This window comes from Dendroctonus ponderosae, unplaced genomic scaffold (assembly GCF_020466585.1).
Source record: "Dendroctonus ponderosae isolate FM_Combo_2020 unplaced genomic scaffold, Dpon_F_20191213v2 Dpon_F_20191213_1, whole genome shotgun sequence".
Lineage (NCBI taxonomy): Eukaryota > Metazoa > Arthropoda > Insecta > Coleoptera > Curculionidae > Dendroctonus > Dendroctonus ponderosae.
Window position 1 is genome coordinate 54,399,097 of NW_026017110.1, and position 21,616 is coordinate 54,420,712.

General features: G+C 32.1%; 3 protein-coding genes across 7 annotated transcripts in view; 1 reads left to right on the forward strand and 2 right to left on the reverse strand.

Moving 5' to 3' along the window:
• The window catches only part of LOC109533801 (heat shock 70 kDa protein), a 57,878-nt gene extending 46,370 nt beyond the window's left edge, over positions 1–11,508 (reverse strand). The window contains exons 1-2 of one of the 4 annotated variants that reach the window (XM_019899225.2): positions 2,472–2,732; positions 1,252–1,438 (exon numbers count right to left, since the gene is read on the reverse strand). In XM_019899225.2, coding sequence (XP_019754784.1) covers positions 1,252–1,437 — 186 coding nt within the window. In that variant the 5' untranslated portion in view covers position 1,438; positions 2,472–2,732. Of the gene's footprint in view, positions 1–1,251; positions 1,439–2,471; positions 2,737–11,116 lie in introns of those variants that run through there. The other 3 variants (XM_019899227.2, XM_019899228.2, XM_019899226.2) reach the window with 3 other exon arrangements.
• Positions 1–21,616, forward strand: part of LOC109533802 (nuclear protein MDM1) — a 100,629-nt gene that overhangs the window by 45,735 nt on the left and 33,278 nt on the right. The window lies entirely within an intron of this gene.
• Positions 17,331–21,616, reverse strand: part of LOC109533804 (delta(24)-sterol reductase) — a 6,521-nt gene continuing 2,235 nt past the window's right edge. For both annotated transcript variants that reach the window (XM_048660685.1, XM_019899240.2), the window contains 4 exons: positions 20,948–21,436; positions 20,749–20,892; positions 19,006–19,382; positions 17,331–17,543 (listed from right to left, as the gene is read on the reverse strand). In XM_048660685.1, coding sequence (XP_048516642.1) covers positions 17,390–17,543; positions 19,006–19,382; positions 20,749–20,892; positions 20,948–21,436 — 1,164 coding nt within the window. In that variant the 3' untranslated portion in view covers positions 17,331–17,389. The remainder of the gene's footprint in view (positions 17,544–19,005; positions 19,383–20,748; positions 20,893–20,947; positions 21,437–21,616) is intronic.

Genomic DNA, 21,616 nt, shown 5'->3' on the forward strand with positions numbered 1-21,616 from the left:
TGGCTGAGTGAATAGTTCTATTTACAATAATTTGCCACAGTAGCAGTGAGAAAACTGGATTTAATGTCTTGAGTTAAAAGAAATTATTTTTCCATCATCGACGATTGGAATTGAATGCCACGATTTGTTAATATTGTTAAAATTTTGACGAATAAAACGTTTCTGTATAGCTCAATAAAAGTTTTTCTCAATCATTTTTGTGCTCTCAGAAAGACAGCGAATTGAAACTTTCATGCTGTTGGGTTGCGGGAAGAAAGTAAGGAGTCAAAAAAGTGTACCAATGTGTTATTTAACGCAAAATATCCTGATAATCATATTGTTTACAAAATGTCAGTTGAATGTTTGATATGTTTGAATAACGTGGAATTTTGCATGGTTTATCTAAAGCTGACAGACCACAAGCTTTAGTAAAAATTAAAAAGTGGATGTTGTTCAGGAATATCTTGAGGATGATTACGATACAAGATCACATTTCTATGAGGAAATTATAAGAATTTCTCGCATAATATTCTCTTCCCTTATACTTTTATTTAAATGAACATGTTAACAGGCATCATTATCAATTTTAGATAACTGCCAATCCATACGTAATACCTACATTAAACTAAAATATTTTTTACATCACCGTATAGAGTTTTTGAAGAGCTTTTAAAACTCCCCATATGGCTACTTTGCGAATTGAATACAAAATGTGGGGTACTTAGAGATCAAGGGTTGTTATAAAGGAATGAATGTTATTATTCATCTTTATCATTGATGAATGTACAAATTCAATATCATTGTAAATGATCAAAAATTGTTCATAAAAAATAAAATTCATATCTTGCGCAATATTTGAATAACCCTGTACATACCTATATATATGTACATATCGTCATATTTATGTCTATTCAGGCAAAAAAATCCATATTTATTTTCCTTAAAGTTTATCAGTTTAGATGGCAAAATTTATATTCAAAATTAGATTAGATAGCAGGTTGGCAATTTCAATTTGCAATGAATCAGTTAGAACTGTTAAATATAAATCAAAATCCTCAAATTGTTTGACATACAATTTTGGACTGGTTAAGACTTAAGACACACTTGAACCAACGACTTCCATTGTAGAATTGTAGATACGCTCAAAACGCCAGGTAGTTAGTTATAGAGCAGACATTATCTGGCGTTGTATCTTACGCTATATCTTTATCCTTTTTTGTAATCAAAGAAGTAAAAGTGATCAGTGAATTAGTGAATCCGAAGTAACACTACCTGCAATCGAGAATTGGAAGGTGGATCTTCATGTGGATGACGATTCCTTAAATGCTTGCTCAAATTATATATTCCACTTCTATATGAATATACTTTATGACATTTTAGGCAAAGTGCATTTGTCGCACTCAGCTTCTTAAATTTCCGCCACACATCACGGGCTAGTATTTTATTCGCCGGTGGCATTCTAAAATAGAATTATAGGTAATAAATAGAATTGCAACTGAATGTTTGAATGTTTGTTCAATATCACGCTCTACCCTATCTTTTGTCACTATCCGAATCAATTTAACCAAGAACAGCTCAATCAATCCTGTAAATTAAATTAAATAATATTTACTAAACATTAATTAAAGAACAACAGCGGAACTACACATTTACTAATGTCAAAATATTGAGATTTGCATTACTCGATGTAAAATTCCAATTTAAATTTTAGGACAATTAGAAACAGCATTAATTAATTTTTTTATTATTAAAACATTATTTATTTAGTATATGGGCTACATAACTAACATAAATCAACTTTTATTTAAGTTATACAATGCTACAGTATCGTTACAAATATAAACTTCAAATCTTCAAATTATGGGTATAACACAAAGTTATAGAAAGTTCTGTTTCAATTTCACCTACTGTATTTTTCAAACGGTCAGTTTTCATTTTTTCAATATCTAAATTTTCTTTTTTTTTTTTAATTTAATTTGCTTTCAAATGGAAAGAAAAACTGACAGATTTGACCATTAGACTAGTGGTTTCTCTATTATTTAATATGTGACTTAAATTCAGATCAAATGTTTTATTTCCATTGAAATGTATTTTGTTATAAATTCTTTACTTTCACTTGTTTGAATTATACCATTTTTATCAAACGGAATTGAAGCGTACCTATTAAGTAATCACGTATAATAACTGCAAACGTTCAAAAATCCCCGGGCCAAGGCTTAACGTAAAAGAAATTTACGAATTACGCCATAACAGATAAGAAAATTGATAAAATGTTTCACAGCACTATTTGAAGGAAAATAATAATAGATAATTTTAATACCACTTTTGAAAAATTTGAAGGTGTCATTCTACAATACTCCTCAATAATTTAACTAAAAAGTGGATGTGATTACAATACATTTAAAATTATAATTTAAAGTAAAAAATGAATAAAAGTGAATGCAAAACCCTAAGGCGTTTTGCCTTTTTAAAGTAAAAAATAATTAACTTACTTTGTTGATATTAAGCTGGGTTGAACTGTTAACAATTTGTGCAATAACAAAATTCATATTAAAGTTTACGGCTTTATACCAGACATTATCTGTTTGATTCCGATCTAATCTTGCTTTGAACATTGAAATTTTTCATGTACTTGTTCGTGGAAATACTTTCCTTTAGAACCGATAATAGTAAAAACGAAGTAAACGATTGCTATTTAAATCTTGAAAAAATAGAGGGCTCTCTGAAAGTAGTGTGCAAATATTGATTAACACAAATTCGTCATGAATTATCTATCATTCCTACTAAGAACCTTAATTTTTTTCCGTTTTCTATATACTAAATGTTTTATATCGGGTCATTCTATCAGAACTATAAGAACAAACGTCCAGGGATCCAGGGCGAACAGGCAAGAGTGTCCTCAGATTACTCTAATTTGTAGAAAAGTTCTTTATTGTTGAGGCGGATTCATTTTTTTTTAATTTAATTTTTAATTCATAACTGACAATTTGCACAGACGAATTATCAGAGCGAATTTTCATATACTGTATTATCCTACTATTGTTACACAATTTATTAACATACTCTTTTTAAGGTTCATTTAGGTTCTTTTGATAACAATATCAGAAAATAGCTATCGAAACGTCAAAGTAATTTTTCAAATTAATTTCTTTGCTAATTGGAATTTTCTCTTACAACTGGAGCCTAAGTGTGTCGCAGGATACCCTCTAGGTGATAGTTCTTGATTACTTTTTGATAAATAATTCGTTCTTATTACGAAATATGAGCACTATTTATCAATCTGTAATAAAAAACGTGAGTGAAATTCTGTCTTGTTTAAAGACAAAAATTTTGGAGGCGAAATACCCAACAAGAAGTTTGTAAAAAAATGAACAGTAATGTTTGTAAATATATCGAGCAGCCCTACTATGTAACTAGCTTCATCCTTGCCACTTATTTTTCATTCATGAATCGCATCAATCGATAAAAATCAATGTTTCAAATCGGGATTAATAAATCACTAGCTCGTCGATCCATTAACGTCTTTAATTTTATTACAACTTGAAATATCGGAAGGCAAAAGAGGCATTTCAATGTTAGAAGTCACAGTAAAACTTCAAGAAGAATTATAAGTATGTTAATTAAAACCGACCTTGATTCCAATTCAGTTTCACCGTCGATTACGATCAAACAAAGGTCCTTTCTAAAGCCAGTTAAGAAAACCCAAGAAAAATATTGGAGCATGCTATTGAGTTCACCCCGCTGAAAAGGGTTGTAGAATGGGGTCTGTTGGTGTGTTGTCATTCTCTAATAAGTCGCCGGCATTATTTCTTCACAAAATACTTCCGCTCTATTGTTAAAGAATAAGTAAAATCGCGTACCTTATAGCATTGTAATTTCTTTTGTACTTCCTGCAATTGGAGGTAATGTACCATAAGCCAAAAGTTAACGTTCCTGATCGTGAAATGTTAAGTTTATTTCATTTCAGTTGTTCAGCAGTTTTAAAACATGTGTCTTGGAAATATGCCGTAAAATGCACATATTATTATATTATTTTTTTATACTTCAATGAAGTACTTATTTATTATTGATTCTGAGGTTTTGAATTGAATACTTTGTTGATTCAATATGAATACCGTGCTGATCTGCAAAAGTATTGCCGCAAACCATTTAATCCCAGAATATTTATATGGAAAAACAATCAGGGAGCTAATCAAATCAATATATTAGGAATTCGTGAAAGTTTGCTGCTTGTTGGTGAACACATCAAGCAGAGAAAATTATAAAAGAAAATATTTTATAGTAAATACATATAGGATCGCAAGGCTGTGATGGGACAAAGTTCCTTGCAAAGTGATTCACAGTCACAGCCATTTTAACTAGTTAATGATGGCGGCATTTTTAACCGAAGCTAAAGATAAGGGAAAAAGATGGTTGCTGAATCGATTTAATATATTTAAACCCAAAAAAACGATATAACATCGTACAAGAATTTGTAAAATGTTGTATTATGAAAAATGCGAGCATTTAAATAGAAACGTCTCGAAAGGTAATCTAGGTTTAAAACACTGATAGCAACAGGCTATCGAAACAACATTATTTTTAGAACGATGAAAGTAATACGTAGGTCTGAAAAGGTCTGAAATCATCATTTTGCTACATCGTTATAAATAATCCTCAGAAATTCAGATAACTACGCGAAATTTTCTAGCAAAACTGTGAATTTATTTTCATTTATAATTTATATAGAACAGTTACTAATGTAGATGGCACTCTGATAAACATAGGACATAAATCAATATGTTCGCATATTTCATCCCTGACACCCATTCAACTATCCCCTGAATATTGCAATTCAATTTAATTTTGTAATTTTTATCCGTGGTTACAGTTGTTACAGCGAGGTTCCCCACTAATAACATTAGATATTAACGGAAATATTTGAGATTACACCCAGACACGGATAAACCTGCGTTGTGCGAAAAATATTGAGCAACTTCGAAATCTTGTTGGCAATTTAAATTTGAACGATTGTCTATACTTTTACTTTAAACGCAAAAGCAGCCAAATGTATAAATACTGTGTTTATCAATAGAATAGAGGAATTATTTTCTTAGCGATGGTTCAGCAGGCTCGGAAAGTGAAACAATGTTTGCCTTTCAAAATCCTGAGCAAAAATGGATAATTTGGTTTCGAATGTTATTACTACTTCCAACATCACAAAAATTAAGCTTCCTTTCCCTTGTAGTTTACGATTAAGCTGATTTAGATGAGACCATGACGTCTACCATGAAATGAAAGTTTTGGATCCACTGATCGTCTGTTAGTTCTGGATAGTCAACGTCCTTCTCAAGGAGAAATGCTTTAATTTCCGGAAAAGGGGACACGAAACGTTTTAAAACGTTCCGTCTTGATAACCAACGTACCTTGTTATGAAGCAGAAGAGCAGTGTACTCACTCTCCATTTCAAATAAAAATTCTTTGAATTGGCGATGATTATTGGATGATTGACATTAGCTAAAATGGAGTTGGTAATGGTAATCATTAGTTCCATAGCTTTACAAATTCCATCCGGAAATGTTTGCGCACAAAGTGCTTCTTGGTGAATGATACAATGGTAAACAAGTATCTCATGATTAATTTTTTCTTTTGAAATAACATCAAACCCTTTTCTTACGGCGGTCATACTTTTGGCCCCATTTGTTGAAATTGACACAATTTTATCGAGGGGAATATGATATTTATCCATACACTCAATTACAGCATTTGCAATACCTTCTGCACGCGACTGACCTTTGAGTGGCAGTAATCCTAACAGTTTTTGTTTAGGGCCTGAATGAGACATAAATTGCTATTGATAAAAAAAACCAATTTCAGATCTTCGATATGCTGGGTGGTTATATTTGAACACATTTTACTTGTTCTGTCTTTAATGGTTTTGGCAGACAATGGTAACTCTTTAAGTTCTTTCAGAATATCTGCTTTGCTCTCAAAATCCCGAAATAGCTCTTTGGATACATTTATATAACAATTTTCCATTTATTCGCCGTCTGTGTGGGGTTTCCCTCTCTTAGCAATCTTCGCCAAAAACAAACCTTGTCATATTAATATTGCTGGAAGATCACATCCAGTTATTAAACACATAATTTGACGACTATTGAATTTTTTCAGTTTCTCAACTGCTTTCTTCCTTGCATCAACGGTAGGATATTTAATGTTAAATGACACGTGCTTTCTTGTGAAGAGTCTCTCTCAATTTGACTTCTTGTTATGCGCGAAATTCTCCTTACAAATAAGACATGTCGGAAGTGCATTCAAGTCTTGAACTCAACTCCAAATTCGCGGTTTTGATCTTCCGTTTGTCATTGCTTTTAAAGTTAAAACTTAACCACAAGATTATACATGTTCTCGATTTATAGAAGAGTTTTAATTTATCCAAATAAGATGTAATTTTGTTTTTACCAAGTTTTTTTTAAATGAAAATATTATTGTGCCTTTCGTGGATATTTGTACCAGAGTCGCACTTTGCCGATCTCTGACCTAGCTTATACACATTAAGCACTTTGACTTAATTCAAACTTTTGCTTTTTTCTATATTCGACTTTAAAACTAATCATGTCTGATTAAATGTTACCTATAACATTTGACTACCGTACCCGTATCATGTTATAACATGATATATATTTCATTCAATACTTTTGTCAAACCCGTTTTAGTAGGGCTTTTATAAATGCACCAAATATGAAATTCGCTATAAACGGATTTCGCAAAACCATTATTTTCTGCTTTGACCTTTTTACCGAAACTGAGGATCTAATCCCACTGACGCCCAAAGCAATGAGACTCCATCAGTACATGCTGTTCTTCGTCCAGCAGAGCATTTACAAACAGGCGACATTTTATTTATATTCGTTACTTTGTAAAAAGCACCAAATGAAAATTTTTTTCACGATGCCAATAAAAACTCATAATTTCTCTGCTTATCTCTAGTTGCTTTACCTATAGAGGTAAACCCGCAAAATCAATTTTAACTGTATATGAAAAGCTCCTTTTCAAAGTGCAGAAAGTCCATTTTTAATGATTAGTTAGGACACGATAAATGGCTATGAATCCTACAGCCTTCAACTGTATTTTTTGGTGCCAATGTATATGCATGTTGGATGTTGCTGCATAAAATACAACATTTTATAAATGCGGATTAATGTCATTTCGAAACAACATTTATTTTTTTTAACAGTAACAGAAGACCATTAAAAACAAAAAATATTGTGAAACGCTAGTTTTTTCTGGTTCTTCTTGAATGCAATCGTAGGTTTGAAGTTTTTCGGCTCCCGCACGTTCTTTAGTGGACTCAAAGTAGCCCATGAGCACCTAAAATTCCAAGTTTCCATCAAAGCGCCAGTTTGAGCGGAAAGCAGCGATTATAAAGACGGTTTTGTTTTTTCCAGCAGAGGTTTACTGATTTTCTAATTTTCCATTTTTCGCTTAAGTGACTAACAAATATTGGTTAAAAAATTTCCTCTTTTCAAAATATTTTTTGGTTTCTTCGATGGGACTTAGTTTTTCTTTTAATTATGTTGACATGGAACTGTCAAGTATACTAAGTTTAGGTCTACAGATGCATATACGCTCTGGTCTAGAAAGAAAGGCAGTGCAATTACGACATAAAATAAAATAATCTAGAATTTAAGCACTTCTACTACAGTCGTACCTAGAACTAATCCAACATAGAACGACTCTCAGAGTGCGCAAGATCTGTTGAAATAGACTGCAAGGAATTAAGCTAAAATTCGCTGACAAAATCTTCAATCAATCCCAAATTGTATGCAAACGCAGAAGTAGCGGAACAAATGCTCGGCTATTGAAGGGCGAAAGAGCATCAAGCATAGATAACCTCGGTGACATGTGCATAAAGCAACGATAAGCTCAAAAGCAACTAGGTTGGTGCTTGCTCATGAGTGAGGCCATCAGAATGTATTTAGGGGGCATAACATAAGTTGCTATAAAATTGCCTTCGAAATATCTATAAATAGAGATGATAACCAAAGTGATTGTTCTAGCAGTTATAAGAGACGATATTATGCAGATAAAATAAATTGGCATGAGTTAAATCAATTTGCAACGTAAACTTATTAGCACAGTTCATACGAATATTGAAACAATTTAACGATCTTGAAGAAATTGTGATGATGATTTCCAGAAAATCAAGATTCTGTCCCTTTTATGTTATTTTCTACGTCAGCAAATTTAACATGCTAATACTAACTGTACAACTTTAATTACCCAAATAATATCTAATTGGATTCTACAAACTCGAGTTGTAACAATGGTTTAGTTTTGTGGAAAAATAATTGTCTTAATCGAGGTAATTGTCAAGAGTTTGAATCAACTATGCATTTTATTTTTAATTGACGCTCTCGTGAAAGCGATTGAATTTACTTATAATTGGACGAAACAAAAATGTATTAAATGAAATTAACTTTCACATTAGTTTCGATAAAAATTTGAAATGTTTTAAACACGAACAAGTTTTGGCCAGTGTCATTTACAAGCGACATCCAACTGAAGAGGGCTAGTAGGTCCAAAATCGGTTATGGAGAGTGCTTGTTTGTGACACAGTCAAAAAATAATAATTTCAAGCATATTTTTAATGTTATTGAAAGAAAATCGTTAAAATATCTGGATGAAGAAATGGAAAAAATATATCTGATGATAGCTTTCTATACGTCTTCAGCATTTGCAACAGGTGTGTTGAAATAACAACCAAAGCAAACAATGATACCTAATATTCTTGTGGTTTGCAATTTGTTAGATAGAGATTATTTTTGAACATAAAATTTTCGATTTCTTATGAATTAGTTATCAAAACTAGATCGAATATTTCATCACTTAAAAAATACGTTCACTAACTATTATACATATATCTTGGGCTCCACAATATCACTAGCAGTTTTCGATTTATATTAAACATGTAAGAAGACAAATTTTGAGTTAGAAGAAACCAAGTTTTGAGGAAATAGGAGCCACTCTTGTAATTAAATAGAGAAAATATGGATGATTATGCTGATATTATCGATCTTCCAATGTCCTGCATTTTAGCAAGATTTCAATAGAAAAAATATTTTTGTCCTCAGGAGAAATATTCAATAAATTGTGGCAATTATATGCCTATGAGTTATGTCATTAATAGAACGACTACAAGTCTAGAAGTACTAAGGAAAAACTTATTAATTTGATATTATTTATATACTGATCACAAAAATATTCAGACAGTCCGCACTTATTTGAATTTCTCCACGAACATAAAATGTTTATTATTTATTTGGTTAAAATTGTCTGAATATATAATTTCTGGTATATTTATTCGTAAATAATGACGCATTGGACAAACTTTTATGAAGGAAAGTACAAAATGAAAATAATTGCATTTTTATTGCCCACAAAATATTCTGACATTCCTTTAATAGTATAAAAAAAATCGTTTATAAACAATTAAGGCGCTTTTGACATGTTTATACGAGTCTCGACATACATCGATGCAATTAAAATGGGTCGCATAAGAAATAAACCAAGTTTCTTTGACTTCCGACAGTTCATAATTAATTAAGAAAGCAAACTAAATAGCGTAAAATCGCGGACAAACTAAACGTAAAACAAATACTGTTAAACAGAATCCCTTCAAGCTGAAGTTGGAAAATTTACGGGTAAAAAAGGTATGTGTTGAAACTGTTCGCCGATGTATATTTGGACGAGTGGCAAAGAAAAAATCTTGGCTTAGTAAAAAATAAGTGTTTCCGTTAACAGTTTTCCTCAGACTTTTTTTAAAGGTGGAAGGTTATTGGATGGGTTTAATATCCATCTGGAGTTGAAGTTCAACATGCTTGGGAAGGATGAACGACAAGTAAACAGGCAAAAACTAAAAGACGAAATTCAAAGCAAAAATTGGTATGCAAGAGTGAAACAGACACCCACTGACGGGGATTTCTTATGGTCTGTGGGTGTATTTCCTCATTTGGTGTGGACGAGTTTAGTTTTTATTGATGGAATCTTGGACAAAATGTGTTATTCAAATATGTCAAAAATAGTTTGTAACAAAGTGCGTCTAAAATGGGACTAAATGATAGTTGACAGGACAATGATCCTAAGCATTGTGCAGGAATGGATGCTTTAAAACTGTCCAAAAGTAATTAAAACACCTGCCCCATCCACGTATTAGAGTCATTTCGACTTCTTTCGACATCATAAATACAAACAAAATTCAGTTTAAACAGACTATTGGACGAGTGAGGCAAAATTGATTGTTTTTAGATAAAGTCGTATGTTCTATGCCCAAACGTTGTTAGAACAATTATCTAGTTTTGATGTTCTAATTGTTCTCAATTAACAAAATGTAATAAATATTCGAATATTTTTGTGGTGCAATTAGCGATGATTCCTTTTCCATTTGGTTTAATTGTTAATAAAAATTATTCAATGCGTTATTTAAAATCAAATATGACAGAAGTTGTATTTTCAATTAATTTAATAGCATACATACATAACGAACATTTCATATTGATGGAAAAATTCAACTAAGCTTCTGGTGTCCGAAACTGATCGTTAATAAGCGACATACATGTAGAATAAATCCGATCAGATTAACTATTCCAGCTTTAATCCACCAAAGAATATGGCAAGATACGTAGACCGGCATTCCGAAAACTTGTCGACTTGTCTTTTCTTGTTAGGAATATTTGTTGCCACTTTGCTGTGTGGTGGAGAACATACAAATAAAACCATTGCAGATCTACATTTCCAAATATTATTGTTACTTCTACTGTTTTAAAAATATCCCTCCATTTAAAAGTTTGCCGCCAGTCAAAACAGCAGTATTTGAAAGCATTGTTTCATAAAAAGCTTTTTGCCGATTATTTTGAATGCGCCATTAAAAGCGATTTGATTCATTCATGATTAGGAGCGTAAAATAAGAAAGCTCTTAACAATGGTAAATACCGCAACATTTGCTCTATACAATGAACTTTCACACTAAAAATAATTGCCGTAAATAGCAGCTATTTACTATGAATGCATTTCATTAATGTACCATGAAAAAATTATACATTGTCCGGTAATTATAAAGATATATTTCCGGGGGTAATAAAACTTCAAAAATACTCACCCTGCAGCAGCATTAGAAATCCGATACACACAGCCAAAATGCACACGCGATTCATCTTTCACTTTTGTATGTTTGTTATAAAAAATTTAAAATTCCGAAACCTGCACCTACATCAAATCAAAGAATCAGTGAACTGTAAATCACCCGAACAATAAGGGAAAACCGAGCACGGAGTTCTAGTACTAAAATATTTGGAACCCGAACGTAAAACGAGTGAGTTCTTATTTCTTCTCCTTCACGTGGTCAAGTTCAACTAATATACTAAAAACCAGAAAAGGCAGGTGCTGCGTCCGCCGAGAAACGATTATCTTGAATGAACCGTTCTGCTTTAATGTTTGTCGTGTTATGAATGAAATCATGAAGAGTACCTGCGATGGTTTGGTTTGGACTACAGTGCCCATGCATATGGAAGGAGGGTTGGTTACTACGTCGCGTGCACCAGAACAGGGTGGGGTAATAAGGGTAAATTTATTGAATAAAAACGGGATTTTATTCTATTATCTAGTTCCCGTTACCACTACTGGCTGCAAATACAATTACAATTGTTCTATAGTAGATTTTGCGTACAACTTGATAATCTGCTTGCTAAAAAAACACATGTTTCTGGTGAAAATGAGGGCATCACGATTATTATTTTATTATGGATATGCTAATTGATCAGGTATTTGCACTTGAGGTTGTCGTCCGGCAGATATTTTGATACCTATCTAATGGCAAGTATGTGCATAAAAGATAAAAAAATGTCAATTTGTAAAACTTTATGGCAAGAGAAAATGTATTTTTTCCCGGTTTAGAAACGTTCCTGTGATAAATGATGGGGAATAAACAAATACTCATGTAATAACTGAAGACAATATGATACCGATATTTCTGTCATACCTGATTGAGTTTAGCTCTGAAATATAGAAGTCGTCTAAGCTAAGCGCCAGATCCGTTTATGGTTCCATCGGTAAAGTGATAGATCCTTTTTTTCTAAATATGCTTTCTAGTTTCATCTATTACTTTCATAGATTTCCGCATGAGCCCACATCTATTTGCGTAATATTAATGAGCTAGAGTATCCTACTAAATACAGAAAACTGACTCACAAACATTGCGTTTTTAACTTTTCACTGTTCCACATTTACTTTCAACTAAGAAAAAGCTGATATAAAAATGCATCCTCGTTAAAATGATTATATCGAAACATGTATAATCTCAACAAATTAAAATTTCCTGATTGGTAATCGAAAAAGGTGCCTTCTCTAATAGCAAACTATAATGAGCAGGCAGTGTGCTTTTCTTTTTGCTTCCAATTCCTATTTAAAAACTTTTTAAAATTGCCCGGTCTGGAGCCGAAACCCATTTCGAAATTAATTGGTCGATCTCTGCTCTTAATCTACTCTTCAGAAAATAAATTTTAGTGCAACAATGGCAGCAGGTTGAGTAGACCCTGATTTCGCAATCTTCGCTCTTTTTGTTCTGTGCTGTTTGCTAATTTATTTGATAGGTATGGGGTAATATATGGAAGTATCGATTTTTATTTGGCGTGAAAACTATGTACTTTAGCCAAGTTTCACTCCTAATTTATGGGAAAATAGCTATATACATTTGGCATACAACAGGTGATAATCTGTGCTAGGCTAAAGCTAATGAAACGGAAAATTCGTTTAATTAATAGTGTACTCTCAAGTTAATGTATTCAATTAAATGTCTGATAAAAATTTAATTATGTGCGTAGTAGAATTGCTGCTTAACTCGACAGAAGATTTTAAATTGAACTCACAAAACTATAAACCTTCTTGCTTATTAAAGCTAATGGGGAAAAACAGACCAGTGGAACCAAATAATTTAACGCATTTTCTACAACGAGCACGATCCGGTTTGGGTGTCTTTTTTGTTGAGTCCCTTGTAATTATAAAGTACTTTTAATGATACGTGTCTAATCCAAATTTGTTTATAATAACATTGTTATTTTATCAAAAATCCTTGCCGTTTTGTTTGAGTGATTGGTACATTTTATCCGAATGTCTTCGTGTGACGTTGAGGGACGGAGAATTTCTTAACATTTTAAAGTTAACAAACACAAGCAACACAAGTTTAAAACACCCCTTTACACTGGAATTAATTTAGTTTCGATCCGGATATTAGACCATCATTCACTCTTATTTCTTTTGACCGCAGAGCAACTTGGTAGACAATACACTGCTCTGCGAAAACGGATATGGATGGAAGGAAAAATATATTCAGTCGATTTCAAAAATATATTTGTCTTTTGCATTCTAATTTTCATTTTCATCATATAATAATATGGAACCTGAAATTACAATAGTAATTAACACTTGGTAGTAAAGCTGAAATTTACCATTGTAAATCTTCATGACTTAATCTGATGCTACTTGCTCATTTGGTTCGGTCAATAAAAATTGAATTGCAAGAGTACCCTAATCAAAGTTTATTTAAACACCTGAGATTAAATCAACTTGGAATGAGGTAATTTATTAATTTATGAGAACGTTCGCAAAATTGTGATAACAAATTGGGACGTATTTATTTCGGCATAAACTCTTGCATCAGTAAACAAGCTATTCGACCAATATGTCAATCTGCTTTAATAATAGTAATAATAATAAATGGAGCATTTATTATTTAAATGTTTTATCAATAAATTAAATGGCAATCAGAATGCAGAGTAATAAAATAGGTAGGAAGATCTTTAAAATAATGCAAAATCAGATACATTTTAAAAACTTATTGAACTAAAGTAAACTATTCCTCAAAATGGTGAGTTTTTCGGCTTCTTAGACCATTTTCGTTGCCGATTACAAATACATTTCTTTCGAGCAAACTACTTCAGAAGACGCAAGACACTTATGCTTGCGAAACATCAGGAAAAAATTCTAAAAGCTCGCCAGTTTAAAGTAAACTAATTTAATACTGATAATATAAAAATATAAGTATTGAATATTTTCTTTCTTTTATTTTCCTGGCACCTACTTATTAATTTCTGTCTCTACACCGGCCACTGAACGCTTTGTCAGTGTTCATGTCAGCACCGCAAGGAAAAAAACGAGAATTACAAATCGATCACAGGGGATATAAATGAGGGAACAAAAAAAAAATGTCGACATCATTGGCAAGTAAGCAAAAAGACTTAAAGATGCAGCTCATTAAGAAGACACGTATTTGCACCTCAAGAAGACGATAGGTGAAGTTCTTGTGGTGTTGGTTTAAATAGGTTTAACACCCAAGAAGCCTCAGTTTTAACAAGTTCATAAAGTAAGTTTGATTATTAAAATTCTAAATTTCACGTACAAATAAAACTGAGGTCGCTATCTAAATGGTTTCATTTTCATTGCCATTAATTGTTCTGTTGGAAACTTTAATATTTGCTTTGCTAAATAATTGAATTGGTCTTTTCATATTTAAAACACTTATGTGAATGGGTCCATTATAAAACGTAATACCAAAATTTTGATTAAATATTTCAGAAAATGTATATCAGTTATCAACCTGGTGTCGTGGTAGCTTCTCCTGTTATTATCTCTTTGTTGGTATTAAATCAATAATGAAACCAAACAAGTATCGCAAAAATTTACTACGCTAAAATCAGATTAATATATAGATTGGAACATGGTTTACGTTTTTTTGGAAATAAACATGAGTTGAGGTGAATACTGCACTTCGTTTTCAGTTTGGTAAATTATTCTATATATTTTTCTCTCATTTTTAACTCATTGTTTTATACGGTTTTATCTCGACTTCAAAACTGGTGACCAGTTGAGATTGTTTCTTTTTAAAATTTGATTATCTTTAAATGACTTGTTCTGAAGAATGAAATACATTTCCAAACGCTTGTTAAATAACTCCAGTGTTTCCAAAGACAACAATAGACTGATCCAAAAATTCATTGTTCCAATTCCGTACAAGTATTTCCCAGATCATAAAATTCGAAATTAGAAAAAGCCGAGTAAGTCTCGAAGTGAGCAGTGTATAATCCGTGAAATACTTCGAAATCACGAACCGAAACTTCATATAACAATATAACTGGAATTCGTATCTGTAAGATGTTTTTTGATTCCATCAAAATGTCTATGGTTCTTTATTCAAAAAACATATTCTCTGAGAAAAGCTAACATTAGGATAAGAGGTGAATTGTTATGAGCCTAAATAAATACTACAAATCTCGTATACGATTTATGTTTATTTTTACATAATATATCGCTTAATGTGCTTGTGGGAGTGTCTTTTAAGCGGTTGCGAAAAACGACAGAACTTATATCTTGAATTTTAATAAGTCCACAAGGAAAAAAATCCTTGCTCTTCCAATCTTCAGCCTGTTATGTATACATATTCTAATCTTGTAAAGATTGCGAGGTAACAAAACACATTTTGTCGGGAAGTCCGAAAACTACGTAGTAAAACAACAATATATCGATTCTTTTAGAGGAACTACACTTGTGGTTTCGGCAGTACGAATGGTTGGCCTTATTTGCTGGGTTGTTTGGTTGGAACTTCGTATTTTGATGTTCATTTTCTATTGACAGTTTGCAAGCATTACGACCACGACATTCAAAATACGTTTTTATGAAAATTCTGCATAAATATGTACAAATAATTATTGTCCTGGTTCATAACTTTCATGTTCTTGTCTGCTCCCTACAACTCTATATATATTATTTGTTTATTCAGATCACCCTGAAAACTTGTAGATTATACAGTATTAATCAGAAAATAACGTTTACGAAGTTATTCGTTGTCACGAGTACTTGAATAACAATAATACTTAAAACTCCATTTGGCCTATGAGCAAGCGACTTGAAAAAATAAACGTTGAAAAATAATTGAAAATTTTCGCTTTTGTTCATATGTTAACGACGTTCAAACCCTCAAAATGCTGTGATAGTGTAATCAGTGTTGTTCGTAATCTTGGCTATTATGAGCATTTTATTGTAAATGATTGCCGATAAACCCCACAGTAAAGTATGAAACCAATTCGAATTTGCCTTCTGTTTGGACCGAATATCTTTTTTTGCCTAATGATTTCTTTCTTATACTTAACTACTTAAAATACTTACTTATAAAAATCGCATGAATCAGAAGTACTATGTATTTCATAATTTTCTAAATTAAAAAAAATATGATTCGGTTTGGTGAACGGTTTTATATACGGAGTCATTTAGAGGGGAGCTTAAAAAAAATGCCTTGACACTGTTCCTTCCTCCTTCGAGAAAACTATTCAAAATTAGTATGCAATGCGAACTCTCAAGCGCTGCTGCCCACAAATTAGGCTAGCGATTAACGAAAACGGAGTATATTACTATTGCATTAAAATTCACAATTCGTTGCCATATACTCCAAATGCAGCAATAAATTGCAGGCAGCAAAAATATGTCGAATTTATATAGTAATTGTGAATACTGAAATAATGAATCATCGATGAACATAATTGACACGTCCGCCCAGTGCAAACTTTCCACCGAACATTTGGAATTTTTTTGTGTGTTTTAATAGGCAGAACAGTTAAGTTCCATAATTCAAAACGTTGAAGCATTGTATTCAAGCTGTTGCCTTCATGTCCATGGTGTTTGATACTGATAATTTTCAATCAAGAAAGAAAACATTTTGAAAATAAGTAAACTCCAAAGTATTAAGCAAAAGTGCAGCTTTTCTTTGCATGTTGCATATCAAGTTTCTACACGTTTTCCGTTAAAAAGTCTATAACTTAACTAAAAGAAACTTATGTAAGATAAATTCTTGAAAATCCTGGAATGAATATTGTGTGTTGAACTATTATTGCTACTGTTTAACAGTTTATGCTTGAATTTGAAAAGGTTTAAGCAGGTAAAAAGAATCTTAACACACTAATCCCAATTCTATTTAAAATACCGACATCCGCCCGATTATTGTGTTACTCGCTCTATTCGTCAAACTTTATATTCAATGAAAGAAACATATGGGGAACTTGAAATCTGCTAATGCTCGACAACGATACCTGCATATGTTCCAATATGGCTCCAATGTTTGGAATTTCTGTAACAATGATGACCGTCATACGATTTGGTTGTATCGTTTTCGATTATTTTAACACATTTAATGATTACTCGGAATCTGATATTTTACAGTAGTTTTTCTTAAAGTGCTTTGATTGAATGGGATTCCGATTAGTTTGCCACAGAGTCGAACCGATTACAATTTTTATTCATAGCAGATCACTTTCAATAAAGGAAATAGGTATTTAACTTTAACTTTAATAGCCTTGTTGAAAATGGTTACAATAAAATGATTCTAAATTTATAATCTGGCAGCCCTGGATACCTTATCGTATACTTCAGGAAATGCCTCTTCACACTTGAATTTTCTCCTAACTTTATCATACAACGTATGATCAAACATTTTTCTAAATTCCTCTTTCGTCATATTGGTATCAGCATACAGCATTTGGAACCTGAAACCAATAGATCGTCTCAACCGTTTGTCGTGATTCAACGTTGATTCAATATGCAAATTAAGTTCATGTTGTAATTAGCAGAAAATGCATTTTAAAATAAAACCGAAAGCGTAATTGCTAACCTCCAGAACCTTGCTTCTCTTGATTAATTTTCGCTGAAATTGCCACCCAAAGCGCATTTACGGGGGACGATCGTTTAATATTTCCAACTTTATAAATTTTAAAACGTATTTTGCATAAAATTGTGTAATGCGAAGGTAAATTGAAAGTTAAAAATAAACTAGTATGAAAGAATGTTTGTATGTATTAACAGGAAATAGTGAATCCAGTGTAAGTTTGAGAAAAAACACTTCTGAGGATGTAAGTCGTCTGTGCTTGCGAAACGTTAGCAAGAAATTATTTTCTACGACTGCTTAAAAACCTGAAAACCAATCAGTTTTAATACTAGTAAGGATACTATGATTTTGAGCGTGGTTTTTCTTTCTATATTTGACCCTTTGGAAAAATATCAACTTTCAATAAAGTTTGAAAATTTTTGACTGTTGCCTAGCCACTGAATAGTTATCTCTCAATTTGGATTATGTTTCTTGTTGAAGCAGTTTGATTTCTTTGTTCTTCCAGTTCAATATATGTAATTGTTTCTTCTCTTGATCTTGATTGAAGGTCCCACGAAAAGACTTACGTGCTATTAAAATGTCAACGTTTTTCGGTTCTTTGCAATATCATTTTTGAAAACCATCCAAGCCAAAAAATCAAAATGTTTTATTTTTCATTCCACTAAACTTATGAAACTGGCTTGCTTGAGTTTAATGATTAAAATCACCGATTTAATAATGGAATATAATTTTTGAAGCACCTGATCTACTGCTGCCTTTTATTCAAAGTCAAAATCCACGACAACAAAAACGAGTAGCTTAAAGCTTAGCAACTAAACGAACTTGTCCAATATGAAACATTCAGAATAAAACAATCTTCAAATATAAAATTAATTATACGGTTCTGCGAAAGAGGAACTTATGCATTCTGTTGCAAATAGTTGTTTTATATGAAACAACAGAACATTTTGTTTTGAAATATTAAGTACTGCAACGGATCGGCACAGATTTTTCAATTCTTGTATATAAAGCGGAAGCGAATGTCAGTAATGTATTTCTTCCTGCATATGAAATCTCTGTTCCAAAAAGTAGTATACGTATTTTCGCGGCAGTTTTTAAAATGAAATATTGCTTTAGTTGCTTACTATGTTCAGAATTATTGGTTGCAATGTTTCTGGGTTATTTTCACAAAGTTAACTTAGTTTTAACATAAGAGTTAACTATTAAATTCAAGCAATTTTTTTTCTGGCTGCAATCTGCTTTATTACATAATTACAATTACCTAGATACAAAAAACAACTAATAGTTTTTTAATCAAAAAGCTACTACTAAATTGCTCTAATTATAATGACAAAAAAACTTACCCATTCACTTTTGTAACATATTTCTCAATCTTCTTCATATCTTCAAACGCTCTAAAGTTTTTCACTTTGGGTACACCATACAATCCAATATCAACGTACAAAGTCTCTTTACGACTTTTTGGATAAACCATTCCAGGATTATAAGGCAATATAAATGGACACAACCATACGGGATATACATTACATGTTTCTCTGAATATGTTTAAGCTATTTTTAAGAATGTCTATTGGGACTAACATATCTTGAAGAACGTGGTTGTTAGAGTATAGTTTTTTGATGGCGTCAGTTTGGGTTAATTTTAGCAGAGATATCTTTGGGGGAGTCAGCCAACCAAGCAAAAGTCGAAAAAATTTATTGTTTCCAAATGGAATTATATCCTGAAATTAAAAAAAACGGGTTGAAACTGTATATTGTTATTAACGAAAATTCGATCGGTTTGAGAGCCTCAGTTGTCAATCGTTTTTATTGAACTTTCATAAATTATTCTCTAATACATTATTTGCTTACCAAAGCTTTTTTGGTTGCAACCATTTTGTGTTTTGTCACTTTAAAAGAATTGCAGTGCCTACCAATATAATGTAAATGTTATTTTTTATTACAAATTTGTCCCATTTAGGCAATAAGATTTTTGATTAATTTTGCCATTTAATTTTATATGGGTATACTAACATAAGAAAAACAGCGATACACCTTACAAAAAGAAACGAATTAAATTTCATAACATAGTTAAACTAATTCCCATCGTGGCATTAAATTATAATTATCGCCATGTTTTTGGGTATACCACATTGAATATAGATAAGATTTTATGAAAGAAGGTTCCAAAGACGATATCATTTATATAGAAGAATAAGTCGTAAAAGTGAACAATATTCCGACAATTTATGAGTAACTAAATGTTCTAAGAGAAGTGGAATGCAAGTCCCGTATCTTATCTGCCCCAAAATAAACTTCCGAAATTTGTATTCTTCATTTAGTTTTACTCAGTGTAAATCTCAGAATTTCCTTATGTCTACATGAAATGGCTGGGCGAGCGGCCGGAAATGTTGGGTAGATCGGTCCCAACATTCCCAGCAAGTTAAACTAAGTTGAATCTTTTCACTTTTCATGATGAAAATATTTGATCAAAGCAACGCCTCGTAAACTAAAAACAACACACACTAGATAATTTCGTCTATTATTTGGCCAAATTATCTCATATCTATTAGAGCTCAGTATAAGAAACCATAGAGCATTTTAATTATTCTTAATTTAGAAATTGAATGCCTTGCGTGCAGATAACGTTTGATTGAAACCGTAATAATTCAACGGATTTCACCAAAAAATTCATTGGGGATAGGAAAACGCTGGCGTATGTTTTTCAATTGCCAAATCCGTCTTGAGATAGTTAACGGTTAATAGATTATAAGATAGAGAAGATAAATAGAAAACCCCGTATTTTGTTATAAAATAATTTAATATTTGTAAGATTTTTCGTTTACAGCATCTTAAGATACATTTTGGTCCAGCAACAAGAAAAATTACGGAACTTTAAACCATAAAAAACGAACAACATAAACACTGAATTCGCCTGAATAAAATATTTTTGAATAATTGAAACATGACTTACCGTTCGAAGTCGAATAAAGTCCAATTTTGTAACAACCTTTAGTGATATTTATAGCTCCCTTGATACCTCAATAAATTGTATCTTTCTCAAGGTTGACAAGGCTCTTATATAGATTTAGTGCTAGTATAACGTACCTGTAACTCCCAGAAAATCGATCTTGTATGGCGGTGGTAATAATCCCTGAGGGGAATATACTCTGTAACAGTTGAGTTTATCTTTAATATTTGCATCACGTGCATAAAGAACCATGGTTTGTACCATTTGCCAATTGCATTAATCTGAAAATTTGATCAAGTATGAAATCGGCATAATGGGATGAACATGTTTGCTTACTTTATCACTTTCCGCATTATCAGTTTGTACTCCTGTCATAATCACTGCTTCATATTCACTGTAAGCTATAGCTTCGACAAATTCATTATTTTTATCTGTACTGACTGCAGTAAATTGTTTGGCAATATTTTCCTCTCCTATTACAGGCAAATAAGTTATTTTTACATATTTTTTTGCGGGAACCATCATAATTTCGACAGCTGTAAGCATTCCCAAAGTGCCATAAGACCAAGGAACTGAATAGAAAAGATCTGAATTGTCTTCCTTCGTGCATTTTACCAAACTTTCATCGGAAAGCACTAATTCATACGAAACGCAAATATGTTGAAATAGTCCAAATTTGTGAGAAGACGATTCAATGCCAGTGCCCATGACCAAACCTCCGACAGTTAGATCATCAATTTCCGGTAAAACTGGTATTGTCCAACCCAATGGATTAAGGGTTGCACTTAACTGTCCCATACTCACTAACGGCTCTACTCTAACGACCTTCAAAGAAGAATATTCAAATAAATGAAGTATTACATTTAGGAATGTTTTTCGGGCTTTGAAGCCGTGGTCTATCGTAATTTCTTACTGACGTTTCTGGGCTGCATAAATACGACGGGGAATCCAGCTGTTGAATCAAATACAGAGGACCTGCTGGACCACATCCGGAACCTAACGTCA